The sequence below is a fragment of the Drosophila mauritiana genome, chromosome 2R, assembly GCF_004382145.1.
Source record: "Drosophila mauritiana strain mau12 chromosome 2R, ASM438214v1, whole genome shotgun sequence".
Lineage (NCBI taxonomy): Eukaryota > Metazoa > Arthropoda > Insecta > Diptera > Drosophilidae > Drosophila > Drosophila mauritiana.
In genome coordinates this window covers 19,948,578-19,963,856 of record NC_046668.1, presented here as the reverse complement: position 1 = coordinate 19,963,856, position 15,279 = coordinate 19,948,578, and the positions used below count along the sequence as shown (strand labels likewise).

At 47.3% G+C, this 15,279-nt stretch overlaps 3 protein-coding genes and 1 long non-coding RNA gene across 6 annotated transcripts; 1 reads left to right on the top strand and 3 right to left on the bottom strand.

The window, feature by feature from the left end:
* Nucleotides 1–1,252: 1,252 nt before the first annotated feature.
* On the bottom strand, nucleotides 1,253–4,983 carry LOC117138426 (zinc finger protein 853). The gene is made up of 2 exons (XM_033300535.1): nucleotides 4,664–4,983; nucleotides 1,253–4,266 (listed from the first exon to the last, which is right to left on the bottom strand). The coding sequence occupies exon 2, from the start codon at nucleotides 4,241–4,243 to the stop codon at nucleotides 1,739–1,741; it is 2,505 nt and encodes an 834-aa protein (XP_033156426.1). The 5' UTR covers nucleotides 4,244–4,266; nucleotides 4,664–4,983; the 3' UTR covers nucleotides 1,253–1,738.
* Nucleotides 4,984–5,421: 438 nt separating this feature from the next.
* On the bottom strand, nucleotides 5,422–7,403 carry LOC117138428. Its single transcript, XM_033300537.1, has 3 exons — nucleotides 7,182–7,403; nucleotides 6,335–6,679; nucleotides 5,422–6,277 (listed from the first exon to the last, which is right to left on the bottom strand). Exons 1-3 carry the CDS (start codon nucleotides 7,374–7,376, stop codon nucleotides 5,474–5,476), a joined length of 1,344 nt encoding a protein of 447 aa, XP_033156428.1. The 5' UTR covers nucleotides 7,377–7,403; the 3' UTR covers nucleotides 5,422–5,473.
* On the top strand, nucleotides 6,111–8,439 carry LOC117138429. Of its 2 annotated transcripts, XR_004459199.1 has the most exons (3): nucleotides 6,111–6,202; nucleotides 6,301–6,923; nucleotides 7,126–8,439. It is a non-coding gene; the product is annotated as an uncharacterized LOC117138429 (long non-coding RNA). The 2 variants fall into 2 exon arrangements; XR_004459198.1 differs by having other exon boundaries at nucleotides 6,301–8,439.
* Nucleotides 8,440–8,486: 47 nt separating this feature from the next.
* Nucleotides 8,487–14,771, bottom strand: LOC117138422 (protein mahjong). 2 transcript variants are annotated; one of them, XM_033300528.1, is made up of 11 exons: nucleotides 14,203–14,744; nucleotides 13,997–14,147; nucleotides 13,061–13,879; nucleotides 12,731–13,003; nucleotides 10,550–12,673; nucleotides 10,364–10,484; nucleotides 10,202–10,299; nucleotides 9,777–10,139; nucleotides 9,292–9,352; nucleotides 9,026–9,229; nucleotides 8,487–8,968 (listed from the first exon to the last, which is right to left on the bottom strand). In XM_033300528.1, exons 1-11 carry the CDS (start codon nucleotides 14,610–14,612, stop codon nucleotides 8,964–8,966), a joined length of 4,629 nt encoding a protein of 1,542 aa, XP_033156419.1. In that variant the 5' UTR covers nucleotides 14,613–14,744; the 3' UTR covers nucleotides 8,487–8,963. The 2 variants fall into 2 exon arrangements, 1 of the variants encoding a protein (XP_033156419.1); XR_004459197.1 differs by lacking the exon at nucleotides 8,487–8,968 and having other exon boundaries at nucleotides 9,191–9,229; nucleotides 9,292–10,139; nucleotides 14,203–14,771.
* Between the last annotated feature and the right edge of the window lie 508 nt (nucleotides 14,772–15,279).

Genomic DNA, 15,279 nt, shown 5'->3' with positions numbered 1-15,279 from the left:
TGGCGAATCAAAGGAATTTATTATGAGCAATTATTTTGATCCCCGCCTCCCTGCACGAACCTCTCGACTGTGCCAAATCAATTAAATTTGAAATGGATGACCAACTGTTGGGAGGCAACAGTCGCCGGTTTTTGTTCGATAGTGCGCGATCTGAAAATAGATATTTTTGAAATATGTATTTTTAAAACGTAAAGCCCTATTAACATTTTTCCCATTGATTTCAAATGTTTGAAATTTTTTTGTGTAAAAAATACACTATGTGACTGACTAGCGAATTTGTAGGAAATACTTTGTTGGAGTCCTGATATTATCTTAATAAGAATTCTTCTATTTTCTAATTAATTCGTTTTGGCCCACGACATTTATCTTGACATTTATTTGGCCGCGTGGCCAAGTTTTATTTAGACGGTTTTAAGTGCAAGGACTTTTCCAGCCAAGCATGAAAGCATATGACATTTAAGATGAAGAAAATATTATATAAGTGCAATGAATATATGTAAAGCTAAATGTGAAGCAGATGTAGGTATAGCTAAAATCCATTTAATAAATGTTGCAGTAGATACTGCAAGTTACGAATATGTAAGACTTTAAAAGAGAATTAAACGAATCGAAAATATAGGTATCTAAAATATTAATGTATCTACTATTTGAGCCAGATTTTCCAACAGCTGGCTGGAAAATGAAGGGCGGAAAGTCGAAGGAATGCGTCATATTTGTAAGCGGAAAACCAAACCTTTATCTTATCTTGCGAAACGCGGCTGACCGCCATATATAATCTGAACAAAACAAATAAACGGCTGGCGATTTTAGCTGTCACAATGTTATTCCAATTGATTATTTTCGCGGCTTATTTGCTAATTAATTAACAATTTCTTGTGATAGCCGCAGACTTCAGACTGCGAGCATATAACTGATTATTAGGGGGTCACTTTTTATGGGTATTATAATATAATATATATATATGTACCTAAATCACACTAATAGGCAATTACAGATTTACATAAGCATCCATACGCGAATCGTTGTTATCCATATACTCCTCATAACCGGATGAACCCGACACGTGACAATTGGGAATCAATAGACTAGACCTTGGCTTGATTGTTGTTTTCTTTCGATCAATTTTGTTTGTGTTCTGTTTTTCCCGGTCTTCTGACAAACCGATTGAACAACAAGCCAACAGAACCAGGGAATTGGATTACACGCTTAAAATAAATATTAACGGCCAGATGGGAAGTACCAGAAAGACGAATTATGGTTTCATAGAAGGTTTGTTAATTTATTTTGTCGTTCAGTTAAAACAATTTCACTTATTTCAAAGCCCAACAATGAAAACCCAACGCCAAAATACGTTTAGCCTAAAATGCCAGTCTGTATTCCCCGGGAAAACAAAATAATAATAGTAGGATAATAAAATTAAAAACAAAAACTGGCACAGTCCACACGCAGGATTCGTGCACCAAGCGTTTGGATGTGGGGATCCGTCTCCATCTGCCTACCTAAAGTTTCGTATCTGCTTACAAAATTCGAGTGAATCGCTTAGGTCCTACTAAACAAGTTCTACGACAGTAATCTAGGATTGCAATATTTGTGTAGTTGTGCTTATTCCTAAATTGTTAGCTAGACGGGGGTAGTACAAAAATATATATATGTATATATATTACATCTAAGTGGTCATCTAGATGCCGAGCAGGCACTCGCCGCTCCCAGGAGCACCTGCTGCGGCAAACTCCGTTGGCTACGCCTGCGTCACGAAGTACACCTCGCCGGAAGAGCCCATGACCACGGCGTGGGTATCGCCCGTGCCGCCGGCCAAAGTCGCACCCTGGCCGGTGGCCATCATGTTGGACATGTCGGTGGTGCCGTTGCTGACGATGCTCACCGCCCCGCTGAAAGCATCGTCCTGACCACTGATCTGCACCTCTGCACTGTGGTCCGTGCTCTCCACATGCAACTGCAGTGAGTCCACGTTGTCGTACAGAGATCCACACTCGCCGCACTTGAACAGCGGCTCCACAACCTCCGGATGCTTGCGTTCTACGTGCCACTTGAGGTTCACCGCGGAGGAGAAGTTCTTTCGGCAGTTGGCCACGCCGCAGCAATACGCTCTCTGCTGGTGTGTCTGTCTGTGCCTGTACAAGATCGCCTTGGACTTGAAGGTTCGATTGCAGATGGTGCACACCGGCGTGCTGGATTCAGCGTCGTGCGTCTTCATGTGCATCCGCAGCATTCCTGGGCCCTTAAAGCTCTTTAGGCAGATCTGGCACTGCGGCTGTTTCTTGCAATTGGCCCGTATCCAGTTGGTGTGGGAGTGCATGTGGTTCTGCAGGCCCTTGAACTGCCGGAACTCGGTGTTGCACAGGTGACATATGTATCTCCCAGATCCCAGAGGCGAGGTGTGCTGGCGTATGAACTCAGTTACCAGATTAGCATCTATTTCGTAGTTGTCGTCCGCACCGGCGGCCGCAATCACGCTCGCCGTCTGCACCAGCTGGCGAGAGTTGGCTGCGGCCAGCTTGCTGCTGGTCGTTGATCCCGTGGCAGGTGGTTGGTGGTCGCAGGGTTCCAGAGTCACACCGGCTGGAATTTGGTGGTTGCTTCGCTTGGCTCGCTTTGGCGTAGGACTGGCCGAACTGACGGTCATAGTGGGAGCTACCAGGGATTCCGTTGTAGTTGTAGCCTGACTGAACTCAACCACAGCGTTCTCCAGCGATATGCTCTGCATCTCCTCTTGGTGCTGCTGATGATGCGACTGCTCAGACTCCATGAAGGCCTGGTCAATGTCCACACTTGTCTCGCCATCCGGCGGCTCCATAATAGCATACTCCAGATCGTCGTCTACGTCGCCGGACAAATGCGGATCCTGTTCGTCACCGATGTACTCACAATCCGGGTCGATTTCCTCCCCATCGGGGTCCTCGAGCATCTCGTCATCCTCCAGCTGAATCTCCTCGATTATGAACGTATCCTGGTCGTCTTCGGGCTTCAGCTGCTCCTCCTCGTCATCCAACTCGTCCATCGCTTGCTGTTGGTCCAAATCGTCGAAGTACTCATGCTCTTGGCTTTCACTCTGCGTGAGATCCTCGTTGATCATCACTTGGTGGTGCTCGTGGTGGTCCTTTAGGAAGTCCTGCTGCTGATCGTCGTCCAGGACAATAGTCTCAAAGCTGTGATCTCCCTTGCTGTCCAGTTGCTCGTACACATCTTCCAGTTCCTCGTCCTCCACCTCACAGCCGTCCTCCAACAACTGCACGTCGGCATCACCCAGAGAAGCGCCTACATGCTGACCCATATCCGATGCGTTCGTGGTTGTGGTCACTGTCGTGACTCCGCTGGTCGTCAAACTGCGTTGCGGCACAAGTTGAACAAGCTGCAGGGTCTGCGTGCCATTGGGTTGCTGAACAATCTGCAGCGTCTGACCGTTCGGCGTCTGTAGAAGATGTGGCAGGAATTGCGATTGCGCAGCGGTGGCCTGACCATTAGTCGTTGTCTGCGGCGCTGTGCTGATGATCTGCGCCAGCTGCGGCGCTACAATCTGAGTCGTTATCAATTGGCCGTTGGGCAATAGGATCTGCTGCGGCATAGCCGGGGTGGTACCGGCAGCGGACAGTAGCTGGGCGGGGGCAGGCTGAAGTGTGGGCATATGAATCTGCTGGATCTGCTGCTGCATCGTGGGCTGCTGCGGCGCATGTTCCTGCATTAATTGCATCTGTGGCTGGGGAGCGGGCTGCGGGACTGACTGTGGTGCTGGTGCGGCCTCCAGATGCCTCTGCTTCTGCTGGCGGGAGCCCTTGCGGAGCAGCGGCTTCAGTTTTGGTTTGGCAGGAGGCTGATGCTGTTGCTGCTGGACTAGCTGCTGCTGGAGTTGCTCCTCGAGCATTTTCTGTTGCTTCTGCAGCTGACGCTGTTGCTTTCGCTCCAGCTGAAGCTGCTGCTTGGCGCTGGCCGCCTCCTGCTGCTGCTGCTCCTCCATTACCAGTGCCACGGTAAGACCGCGGATATACTCGCGCAGCTCCTTGTCGCTGCGCTCGACGAGCGTCTTGAAGGCGTGATTCCGGCTTACGGCGTGGACGCACTGCACGCAGATCTTGTCCGGCCAGCCCTCCGTGGGCTCCACCCGCACGCTGGTACAGTCCATCAGCATTTCGGGCACCTTTTCGCTGAACAGCGGGCGCATCTCCTTGCGTTCCGAGATGCACAGGCGGCAGATCTTGTCAAGCTCCAGGACCTTCTTGCGATCCATCACTTCGTGTTCCTAGGGGGACGCTGCAATGGGCCAGTTTTTTTAATTTAAAATTTCACTTAGAATGTGCGGGTCCCCGAAAGGTGCATGAGTACGAGGTTTGTTATGATTTGCCCGCCAAAAAATGGTCAATTAAAATTCAGAATAATTTCATCTGTTGTAAATGACCTGCTAACTCGCTGTTAATAACAGGGACTATCGACACGTCTGGTAGCTCTTGTGCCAGACAGAGACAGCCATATTGTTATACACAATTTACCATCTTGGTGTTGGTGTGAGCGAAAAATGCGATTTTTAGGCCCAAAAAATGAAACAAATACACAATTCCCGACTTAAATTGGGTAAATAATGTTTTCGATTCACTTGCACCCGCACTTAGTGCACCTTTCGACCGGGTTCCCGCAACAAAAATTAACTCACCTGCGCTGTATTTATGTAATTTTCGCAGCTCGCCCCACATTCAACACAAAAACTCTTTAAATATGGCCGCGTCACACAAATCCCATTCGGAACTCACATATTTGTGGTTCAGGGCGAAACACACACGTTCCCAGAGATGCGAACTTCAAAACCAAAACAAGTGCACACCAGTGGGTCTTTCGGGACCCTGATCGAATGAAATCACTAGCTATCTCTGGCGACGTTATCAATAAGGTTCTTCCATGAGATGAATGAATTGATGAACTGAACTTCTGCCTCTATCTGTCTTTCTCTGTGTGCGAGTGTGAGTGAGATGATAGGCGTGTTGCGAATGGCACTGCCAACGTGGTGTAAAGAGAGAAATCCCTAACGCATGCCGGTCGGAAATCATTTTGTTTATTTCCTCAGATTACTAGATTCCTTTTGAATACTTAAAACCTCATAAGTTTATGGCATGAAATTCCTTTCAAACTTACCTTTTCTCAATTTACAACTTAGTTTTTCGATGTGGGGTCTTCAGCTCACAAGTCTCTTTAATTTCTCGATTCTAGAGCCATTCTTTGCCGTTCATAACAAGGGATTTCTTTACATATTTAAGGAAACACACAACAGTTATTTAACTCACTTTAACATTTTGAAGCCGAAATTTTTAATAAATCTAACCCAAAAAACGAACACACAAATTTTAATTCGAGGACATAGCAATAGAGCTGCCAACTCGTTTTTTAAACTGACATTTCGAACTAAAAACACCTGTTGATCCTGGTGTTATTTTCTGATTTAGAAAACTTAACTTAATGTTCATAATTTTTAGGCGGGTGGAGGCACATTCGTGTTGGCCACTTCGTACATCTGGCGCTTCTTGTTTCTCCTGTTGTGAGCGCTGACTACAATGTATATGCCCAGGATAATAGCGATGGCCAAGAGCAGGCAAGTAACCACAAACCAGCAGTAGAATCCTGGACCTTCCTCATCGTAATCTTCTTCCTGTGCGTTCTCCCACTCGGTATAGTTGCCCGATGGATCCTCCCTTATCTGGCCAACCTTCGGCTCCCGGAAAAGCGAGGCCTTGGCCAGGTTGCTAGACTCCGGAGCCATGAAAACCGGTTCCGTGTTATCTATTCGGATGAAAGTGAGCCGTGCCCCGGTCAGAGTTTCCTTATAGCGTCTCAGCCCATGGCCATAGTACTCGTAAATGTCGGCGCCGAACTCCCGATGCTGGTCCACCCACTGACCAATCACCTGCACCTTCACCTCGCTCCTGGGGTCCATGCTTCGTCCGAAATAGGCTTTTTCCGCAACATCCAGGCCACCCATTCCATACGAGTCCAACTCGAGAACAGAAGACCGGTGCTCGAAGAGCAGAGGCAGCCTGGATAGTTTCCTATGCTGGTACACACTGGACATGTTCACCAGGATCTTCTCCACAAAGTCGTAGTTCAGGCTCCCGTAAATGGGCTTACGTTCGCCGCTGGGATTTCGGAGCACACTGTCGCCCAGGTGCATCTTGTAGCTGTTAGTCACATTGCGCCACGGCAGGTAAGTAATGTTCCTCAGCTGGTAGGCCAAGGGTTCCAGTTCCACCAGTACGTTAATGTTATCCTCAAGACCATACTATAAAGATATCATATTTGTAGGACATCAACCGAACCATCTTCCCGAGGAACTTACAAAGTTATCACCAAAGATCATGACCACGCAGGTGAACAGATTGTCGGACACCGCATTGACAAGATCCGTGTGTCGGAAGTGACAGAGCTCAGTCTTCTCCCGCTCCACGTTCGTGGCCTTGGCAATGTATGTCAGCCGCTCCTTAGGATTCAGCTCGGCCGCATAGTTCTTGAGCACGGTGTGGTAGGGAATCCAGGCCAGGACCGAATCACCTCCGTTGGCGCACACCTCCGCCTGGACTCCCCTTCCAGTCAGTTCTCCGTTGCGCAGCTTAAAATAGTGATGGTTATCCCGCTTGATTGTGGTGGAGCCGTGATCTGCGCACAGGGTGTCCACGAGGCTTGCCTGGGAAACGGAGAGATAAAAGTTAGACTAAAACAAACACCTTGTTCGTAAATAACCACCGTCTTCGGCTTATCTCCGCCGGCATTATCTTCTTCAGCTGCGATGGACACTTTGTCACTTTATCGTCAAGCTAATTCAATTTGGAATATCAGCCACTCGAATAATTTACGGCTGGCATTGGATTTGTCACTTAAGGATGTCGATGGGGCAAACTAGTTTGGCGACGCTGCATTTGCCATTAAAGGTAGGGAGTTTTTGAAATTGAGGCCATTTTTAGCAAATATGGAATCGTTAAATCTGCTTTTAGTCGCCAAATAATTGCACTAACTGCAATACTTTTGTTCCAAAAGCAGTTGAATCCATAACAAATTGCATATTTGCTACTTCTTTACTTTAAATTGATCGTTTCTAAAATTCTTCTTTTCTATTATGGTTTACCAACCAAGAAAATCCAGAAAACTATAGCTCATAAATGGGTATTTCCATATGCACATGATTTTACCTTCTCATTTTGGGTCAACGTGGTGGCCTTAATGTGGCACTGTAGGTCCTCCTCGCTGGGGATGACCACATGTCGATCGATCTCCGACAGAAGGATGGGATCTGTCTTAATGCAGAAATGAGGGTGTTCATCGAGGGCCGCAACCAGTGTCACCAGCACGGCCAGGCATCCGATGATGGTGGCTTTCATAGACATTTCCGCAGATCCGGTGCACAGAGTTCTTGGATTAAATTGCGCCACAGCCGTCGATAGGCACACTTCGGTGGTCAAGTAGTAACTAAATTTGCAATTTTCGAACACCTGAGCAACGGCCTATACGAACGCATTCAACTTGACCGCGAAGCTGTCGCACAACGAACACCTTAATATCACCATATTTATCTACTGATGAAGGATTCGGCCGAGATTCGCTTCGATTTTCGGTGAGAGCCGGTCCGTGTCCGTAATAGCGTCACCGAAAACCCAGTTAGTGAGCAACGACCGGGGTGATGAATGTATTCGTTTTTCCAACTTGCAGTCCACACTTGGCGATAAGATAATCGGCACCATTTGACTCAATCCGAATAGACCGTATGTGTAACACTGGTTAGTTATGATTTCTGTAAGCATTAGGGTGGATCAATCAGTTCTCGTTGACTTTATTTTGTATAATATTGTCATTCTTTATTTAATTAATATTGTAAAATATCCTAGACACCCCACGCATCCCGAGATACCCATTATTCCATTTATCAACAATATATTTAAGTCCAGAGACTACTGTGGGAGTTATTCAAATCAATACGACATAAACATTCGGACTTCTTAGGTGACATAAATCACACGATCGACGCCTTACCGTCGACAACAGACATAAACAATTTTCAAACTTTTAAACAAAGGGTCCAGCCAGTGAACCCATTTATCAGCATAAAAGCTTCGACCAATCCGAATTAATTAAACAAAAGATGAAGCCTGACGAGGCATAGATCAGGCCACAGTTTTAGGAAACCGAAATCTTCTGAGCAAAGTCAATTTTCGCTGACAGCGTCGCTGTCATCTATTCATCACCATTGCCCAAGCCCAAGACACCGTCCATCAAGAGCAACAAGGAGAAGGCCCGCTCGCTGGACTCGGCAACCTCGCTCTCGCGACAGAAGAAAGTCACCAGGAATCAACACCACTGACTGGCTTATGTACCACCGCAAGACTTATTGAGGCAAATAATATTGTATATAAATAAATTCAGTATATGATAGCATTAATTTCTAAAACGAAATATTTAATATTTTACAATCAGGAATAAAGTCTTCCAGTTAATAGATTTCTAATACAATAGGCTCCTTAGCATTATACAAAAAGTGGAAATTTTTTCTAGGTTTCTATAGCACAGAAAGAAGCCTTTTTTTCTAACAAAATTGTTTATTTTTGTTTTATAGCAAGAGTACACAAATTTTATTCAGGCTTGTACAATGAAAATTGTTGAACAATTTATAGATTTGATTTTTACAGTCGGTACTCATCATGCGATTTCTTTAATAATCTTTAGCTGGCTTTAATGCAATCCTGCGGCATTCGTATTTGATTTGTACAAAATTCAAAAATAACAATTTAAACTTTATGGTAACAGCTTAATATCTACTTATGCTACGACGACTGTTGCTTGCTCATCCTTCCATGCGCACTGCGGACAACTAAGAGGTTCAAACGAGACGAGACGAAACAGTGGGTGAACAGTGGAGCGGAGCAGTGGATCGGTGGAGGAACAGTTGTGTGTGTTGTTGGTTTGGATGAGGAGTGGGCTCAATCTAGGGGAGGAGAAAATACAAGTCGTACACGAACAGAGTCTAAAGATCTTGAGTTACCGTCTGAGCTGCTTCTATCGAAGTATTCCAGCACATCAAAGTCGTCGTCGCCATTGTCGGAGCCGTCGTCGTCGTCACTATCGTCCTCGGAGTCCAGCGGCTCTCCATCATCGTCGTCTTCATCCAGATCTCCGTCATCGTTGTCCGAGCCATGAAGGTTACGAAGCAGGTTGAAACCCATTAAATTTTGACCTATAGCAAAAGCTAGGGAAGTGAGGAGATTTAGCAACGGATGATTAAATGATGAAGATCAAATTCAAACTTACTGTTCTCGGAGCCCGTATCCGAGCCGTCCTCGTCAGATTCGGGCACCTCCTCATCATCTTCCTGCAAGCATAGACATAATATTTAGTTCAAAATCATCCATGCGCCGCATGAGGGTTCTCAGATCTATGGCAGCGCCGATTCCGACTCCGCCACCACCATTAAGATTCAGATTCCCATTCCCGCCACTGCCGCTGCCATTGCCACCCAGTCTACGTGCCCGCCGTCGCACCCCAACAATTGAGCTGTTGGGTGCATGTTGGCGAGAAAGATTTGGACTTGCTTGCATGGCGGGACTTAGCCGGCGTAGCTGCTCCTCCTCAAAATTGTTGGGGCCAGCGGGTGCAGCGTTCTCCGCCGGCTGTGGGCGCTCTGGTGCCTCCTCGAAAACCCGAATTAGCGAAGCATCGCCACCATCGTTGGCGTTTGCCGACCCCGGCGCCACTGCGTCCGATACCTCGCTGGCCAGCTCCTTAACCGCACGCACCTCTTCCGAGCGCTCGCTCTTTTTAACGCCCACAGCGTAGATCTTCACGTAGGTCTCTTGTTTGGACTCGTAGCCACTGTAGTCTTCGACCACGGCGATCAGACTCCCGTTGGCACTGACGCTCAGATCGTTTATGTTGCGCTTAACGTCAATGGTCGCAATGCTCGAGTAGTCGTAGGCGTCCAGAACGTTGAAGCTGGTATCGTATGTGGTCGTCTCCATGTCATGATCCCTATCCGCTCCCAAGCTAGCCCCGTAGATTACATGCATCGGGGAGAAGGTGCAGTTACGCTGGTCTAGCACCGGCACTGTCTGCAGCAAATGAAAGGTGCGCAAGTCCCACACCTCGGTATTGGCAATGATCTATAAATTGTTTTGGGAATATTAACATGGTATAAATAGATCAACACAAATTTGGACTTTACCTCCAGACAGTTGGGATGAAAGACGCCTGATATGCACTGATTAAACTTGTCGAACTTGTGGATCTCCTTTCCGGAACGCACATCCCATAGAACGCCATCTAGGAATTCGATTCAGTTACATTACAGCTAACTCTATACTTATAAATGCATTTTACTATTTACCCGACAAAATCAGCTCATCGGTTCGGCAAAGAGTTGCTCTATTTTTGGTATAGAGATTAGGTATGGTTGGCGTAAACGAGGCCACCTTGGAACCAGTGTTTATGTCAAAGAGCGTGGCGCACTGTGTGAAAAAGATTAAGTTATTAGTTTAAATCTCTATAGATCATAAAATAACTCAAATTATACCTCATTCTGGGTGCCCAACAAACGATCCTGCGCCGTTTGACTAAACTCACAGTAGGTGACATCGGGAAGGCGCAACTTTAGCTTGAACTCATCGTCCGCAATGGACCACAGAATGCTGGTGGGTGTCCGCCAGAAGCTAGATGTGATGACCAAGTCTCCGGCCCTGTTAGCCTTGATAGCATCCACGCTAAAGTTGTGGCAGTTGGAGAAGAACTGCTCCACGCCGTCGTTCATGTTGAACACTCGTCCGTCGCCTTGCTGCGTGCCCACAATTATGTATTTACCCGCCAAATCGCAACAGGTGAACTCTAGGTCCTCGTAGTCCGCCGATCGAATGCTGCGCCATGGTGAAAAGTGCGTGTGCACATAGCGACGGTCAAAGCGACTGGTATTAAATCCGGCTTGGGTTCGAGCATGCCGGCTGGTCAGGTTGTAGTTCGAGCTCAGGAGGCGGCTGGGCTTCGGATCTGGACATTTGTGCGGCTCGTACAAATCAAACTGCGGACAGGTCGTGACCGGATTGTTGCACAGCGAGTGCTGGTTGGTGAGGTATTCCGTTACGATGGTATTTAGGGTGATCCTCTTGGGATGCAGTTGACCATCTTCGGGAAGACCAACTGACATGCCACCAGGCTCCATTGTCTGCTTCTGGATTGAGCGGCTGACTGAACTTCTATCCGTCCTCCTTATTTTTATGGGCGTCTGCGTTGTGTTAAGTGAGCTAAAATTTGGTATGCTGACTCCATCTCCCGCATTGCTACCACCGGCTCCTGCCGGCGAGGAGTCCTCACCAAAACTTCTGTTTAAGTCTCCACTGCCCATTATCGCTGCGTTTACATCTTGCATGCGGCTTCGCAGACGATTTCTGGACAGCGAGCTACTACCACTGGGAAGACTTTTGTAGTCGAAAGGTGATTGATGAAAACTGCGCGTAGTGGGAGTCTGTAGCGGAAGACCCACCTCACGTTGCAGCATTTGGGCTGTCTGGGAGAGACCATTGCTCTCCAGGTGCTCGAAGATAAGCTGATACAGCTGCTGCTTGTTGTACTGGATGCGTGTCTGAGCAATTACATTGGCCTTGTGCATGTTGGAGAGCGATGGATCCAAAGGATTATTTAGCGGTTTCGTCTTACCCGACACTCGTTCTAGCAACTCCAATGCGTACTTTTGGAAGATTACATGTTCCGCGCGCTTCTCCTGGAGTATGGGATCCCGCATCAGCGTCTGGAGTTGTCCGCTGGCAAAGAGTGGAAGCTTGCTGACGATCTGCCTGACCCGATCGGAGCGAGCAAGTCCCGCCAAGGCCCTACAGGCCATTCCTCGTATGCAGTCCGCATCCGTAATGGGTCCTTTAGTCTGCATCAGCGATAGCAAGACCACAATGCCATTGTTGGAGCATACGGACTCCCAAACACGTTCAATCAGCTCTTCGGCGTACTTATGGTTGGCCTTGTTCTTCCTGGAGGACGTTCCAAACTTAATAAGGCTGGTGCCGCTGTCCTTGCGGATGATCGGAGAGCAAACACAATGGCACAGCACCGCTAACGCCGATTTGATAACCTCTGCATCCGAGCTAATCTCTCCTGCAGCAGCGCCCAGGACCGAGCAAAATCCGGAGGTAGTTGTCTTGTCTAGCATCAGCAGGCGCTCGCAGAGCACAACATAAACTCTTGGGATGATACAGCATACGCTGAGCACGTCCAGAGCCGAGCGCACCGTCTCAGAGCGTCCACTGTTCACCCAATCGTAACTGAAGGCGATGATCCTAAGTAGCATGGTTATTCCACCAAGCTTCATCAGCTGATCCACCGGTTGCCAATGAGCCCGAATAGAAGTGTGCTCCTGGAGCGTGCGAATCTGGTCGTTCAACTGGTCAAAAGTCAGTTTAGCAGCAACCGTGGGATTCTGATTGAAATAGTGGGCTGATGACGGTGCCGGGGATGCCGCATTTGTTTGGCAAAGGAAGCTGTTGTACTTGTAGAAGAAGTGCGCCTCCATATAGCGCTTGAGGGCTACGCAGACGTGGCGCACCATTTGTCGGGAAGCACATTCTACGTCTTCGTTGAAATCAGAGTCATTGTCGCTGTCGTTGTGGCTCGGATCAAGAATTTTTAGTACAGAAATCTATTAGGAAGGAGTTAAGGTAACTGACATTAATCGAACTTTTAACCATTTACTTACGACATTGTACAGCTTTCTTAAACCATCCTGAGCATCAAACTCATCCAATATGACCTTGAATTGGAAGCTCAGACTAAAGAACATGGTGGCATGACACTTTGAGGAGTCGTGGCAACGACCCAGAATCCAGAGAGCGTAGCGCACGAGTTCTGAAATAAGTGGTCTTTGCATACTGCATATGCGTTCCATGGCGTCTTCACAGTATGCTAAGTAGTAGATGGCGATGGACACACCAGTTGTCGCCAAACTGGGGCGGGGCACTTTTAACAAAAGCTGCAAAAAATAGTGAAGTTAAAAATAATTACGTTCCCTACAAGACCATTTACTGACCTCCAATCCACCGTGTGAAATAAACTCTAAAGCAAACTTCTTGTGGCAAAGAAGGGAAGCCAGATACTTCAAAACTTCGTAGGCCAAGCAGGTGTCCCGGCGATCCAAGTTTTCCAGGTAGCCAAAAATTAGCTGCATCACATTGTTTTCGAAAGCCATGGCTAGGAACTCTTGATATTCGCCCAGACTGGTCAGGAAGCGCATGATTAACATTTGGCTAGTATCCGCTGTGGCCGGGTGCAAAGGAATATACATCCTTTTGTAATAGCGAGATACGGAAAAGGCATCTCTGCTGTTCTCGAACAGAATGGACATATTAGAGGCGTCGCCATGCTGCGAGGAACTTGCTCCCAGCCCACTGCCATTGTGCTGCGGCGATTGAGGAGCTGATGCATTACTGGCGCAGGCCACCCAGCTGAGCATGCCCGACGTGCTGCTGTCAGCCGACAGATTGTGCATCGGCGTATTGACATCTGAAGTGGCGCTCTTGCTGATCGCCAGGAGCATGTGCAGACGCTTGATCATCTTTGGCACCAATCGAATATTCAAATCGCGAAAGTTTATGGCTATGTCGCTCACTTCCATGGCTTCGGCTAAAAGACCGGTGGCATAGCTCTGAAGCGGTTCAATGCTGTCCTCTGCCCAAGAGTAGATTCGATTGATGGTTCCATCGCCTTCGGCGGTCTGAAATACTGCAGAGGTCTCCATTCCTGGCATTATTTCCAGGATGAGGCGGCAGGCCAAGATATTTAGTTCTAGAGAGCTGCGACTGACGTTCTGGCGACTGAAATAGTTCTCTCGCAGGTAATCGTTGAGGAGCTAGTTAAATAAAATATTTCACTTTAGTTAGCTTAAGATTTGGAAACCCTAAAGCACCTGATTTTCAGAAAACATTTACATTGCTTTTTAGAAAAATAAATATCTCTCTATTCTTACTTTGCCCATGAAGGTATCCTTCCGAAAGAGCAGCTTGAGTAGCAATCCGTACTGGCAGCTAGGATCGGCTCTATATGGATGACGTGAATCCAAGGGATCCGGATCCTTGCGCCGATACACGTCCTTCTCACGCTCAAAGATCTCCGCAAGGCTGCGAAAGTAAAAGCATTAAGTTGGACCCATGCGTGAATGATCTTGTAGCTCACCTCCTGAGAGTGGGCACTGGATCGTATCCATTTTGGGTTTGCTGTTGCTCCCACTTGTCGATAATCTGGGTGAGCTCCTTCTTGGTGGCCTGGCGCCGGTCGGCGGCGGCGGTTTCCTCGGCGTTTCCACCGCTATCGCTATCGTTTTCCGCATTTTCCACGCTCATGGCGTCGTCAGCATCAGCGTCTTCGTCGCCCTCTAGTTCCAACCCATCCTGTTGTTCACCGGCGTCCTCTTCCTGGTTATCGCCAGCCTGCTCAGGTGTGTCCTCGGCCTCTGGCTGCTCCTCCTCGTCGCTCTGGTAGGCCACAGCCACCGCTTCAGCCATCAGTGCCGCCTCACTCGCGGCTTCTGCCTCGGCCGCAGCATCTGCTGCGGCCGCATTCTCGCTACCGCTGCCCTCAGACATCGAAATGAATTACCGGGTTTTGGATGCACCAGCTCTGGATCCAGTGGCTTTCTTTGCTAGTTTTTCGACACAGGGAAACTTGCTTCTAATGGCGAAATAAAGCAAATAAATAAGGTATTAAATACCACGCGCTTTTCGCGAAATAAGTGTGGCCTTTTGCTGTTGACGTTGAAATAACGAAGTCAGCTGTCGCACAAATTTGTTTGTTTTGGTCTTTCGGCAAATTAAACCAATCTAAAAGTTATTTAAAGAAGTCTAAAGTACACAAAACGATGTAATTGTCTAGCTCATTTAATTATTTCCAAGCAAATGCACAAATAAAAGCGACGTGCCGAAAAACGACGTACGACTGTGAGGTACACGGAACGGTGGTAATTGTAACACTACGTTGTTGCTTCTAAATTCTAAATTTACAACTTTGTAGTGATTTCATAAACGAAAATACAGATAGGTTGAAAAACTATTAAGAATTAAGCATATTATCTTTTACAACATTTTTGCTGGATGCATAGGAAATATATTTGTCTGAAACCATTTCAACGTCGATTTAATTAACTATCGCCCGTGTACAGGATCTACATTACAAATTCTACAACTCCTGGATATAAACAGTAGCTTTCTTAATCTATTCTTACTTTTTATTTTAATAGACAGTTGAAAAATGCGG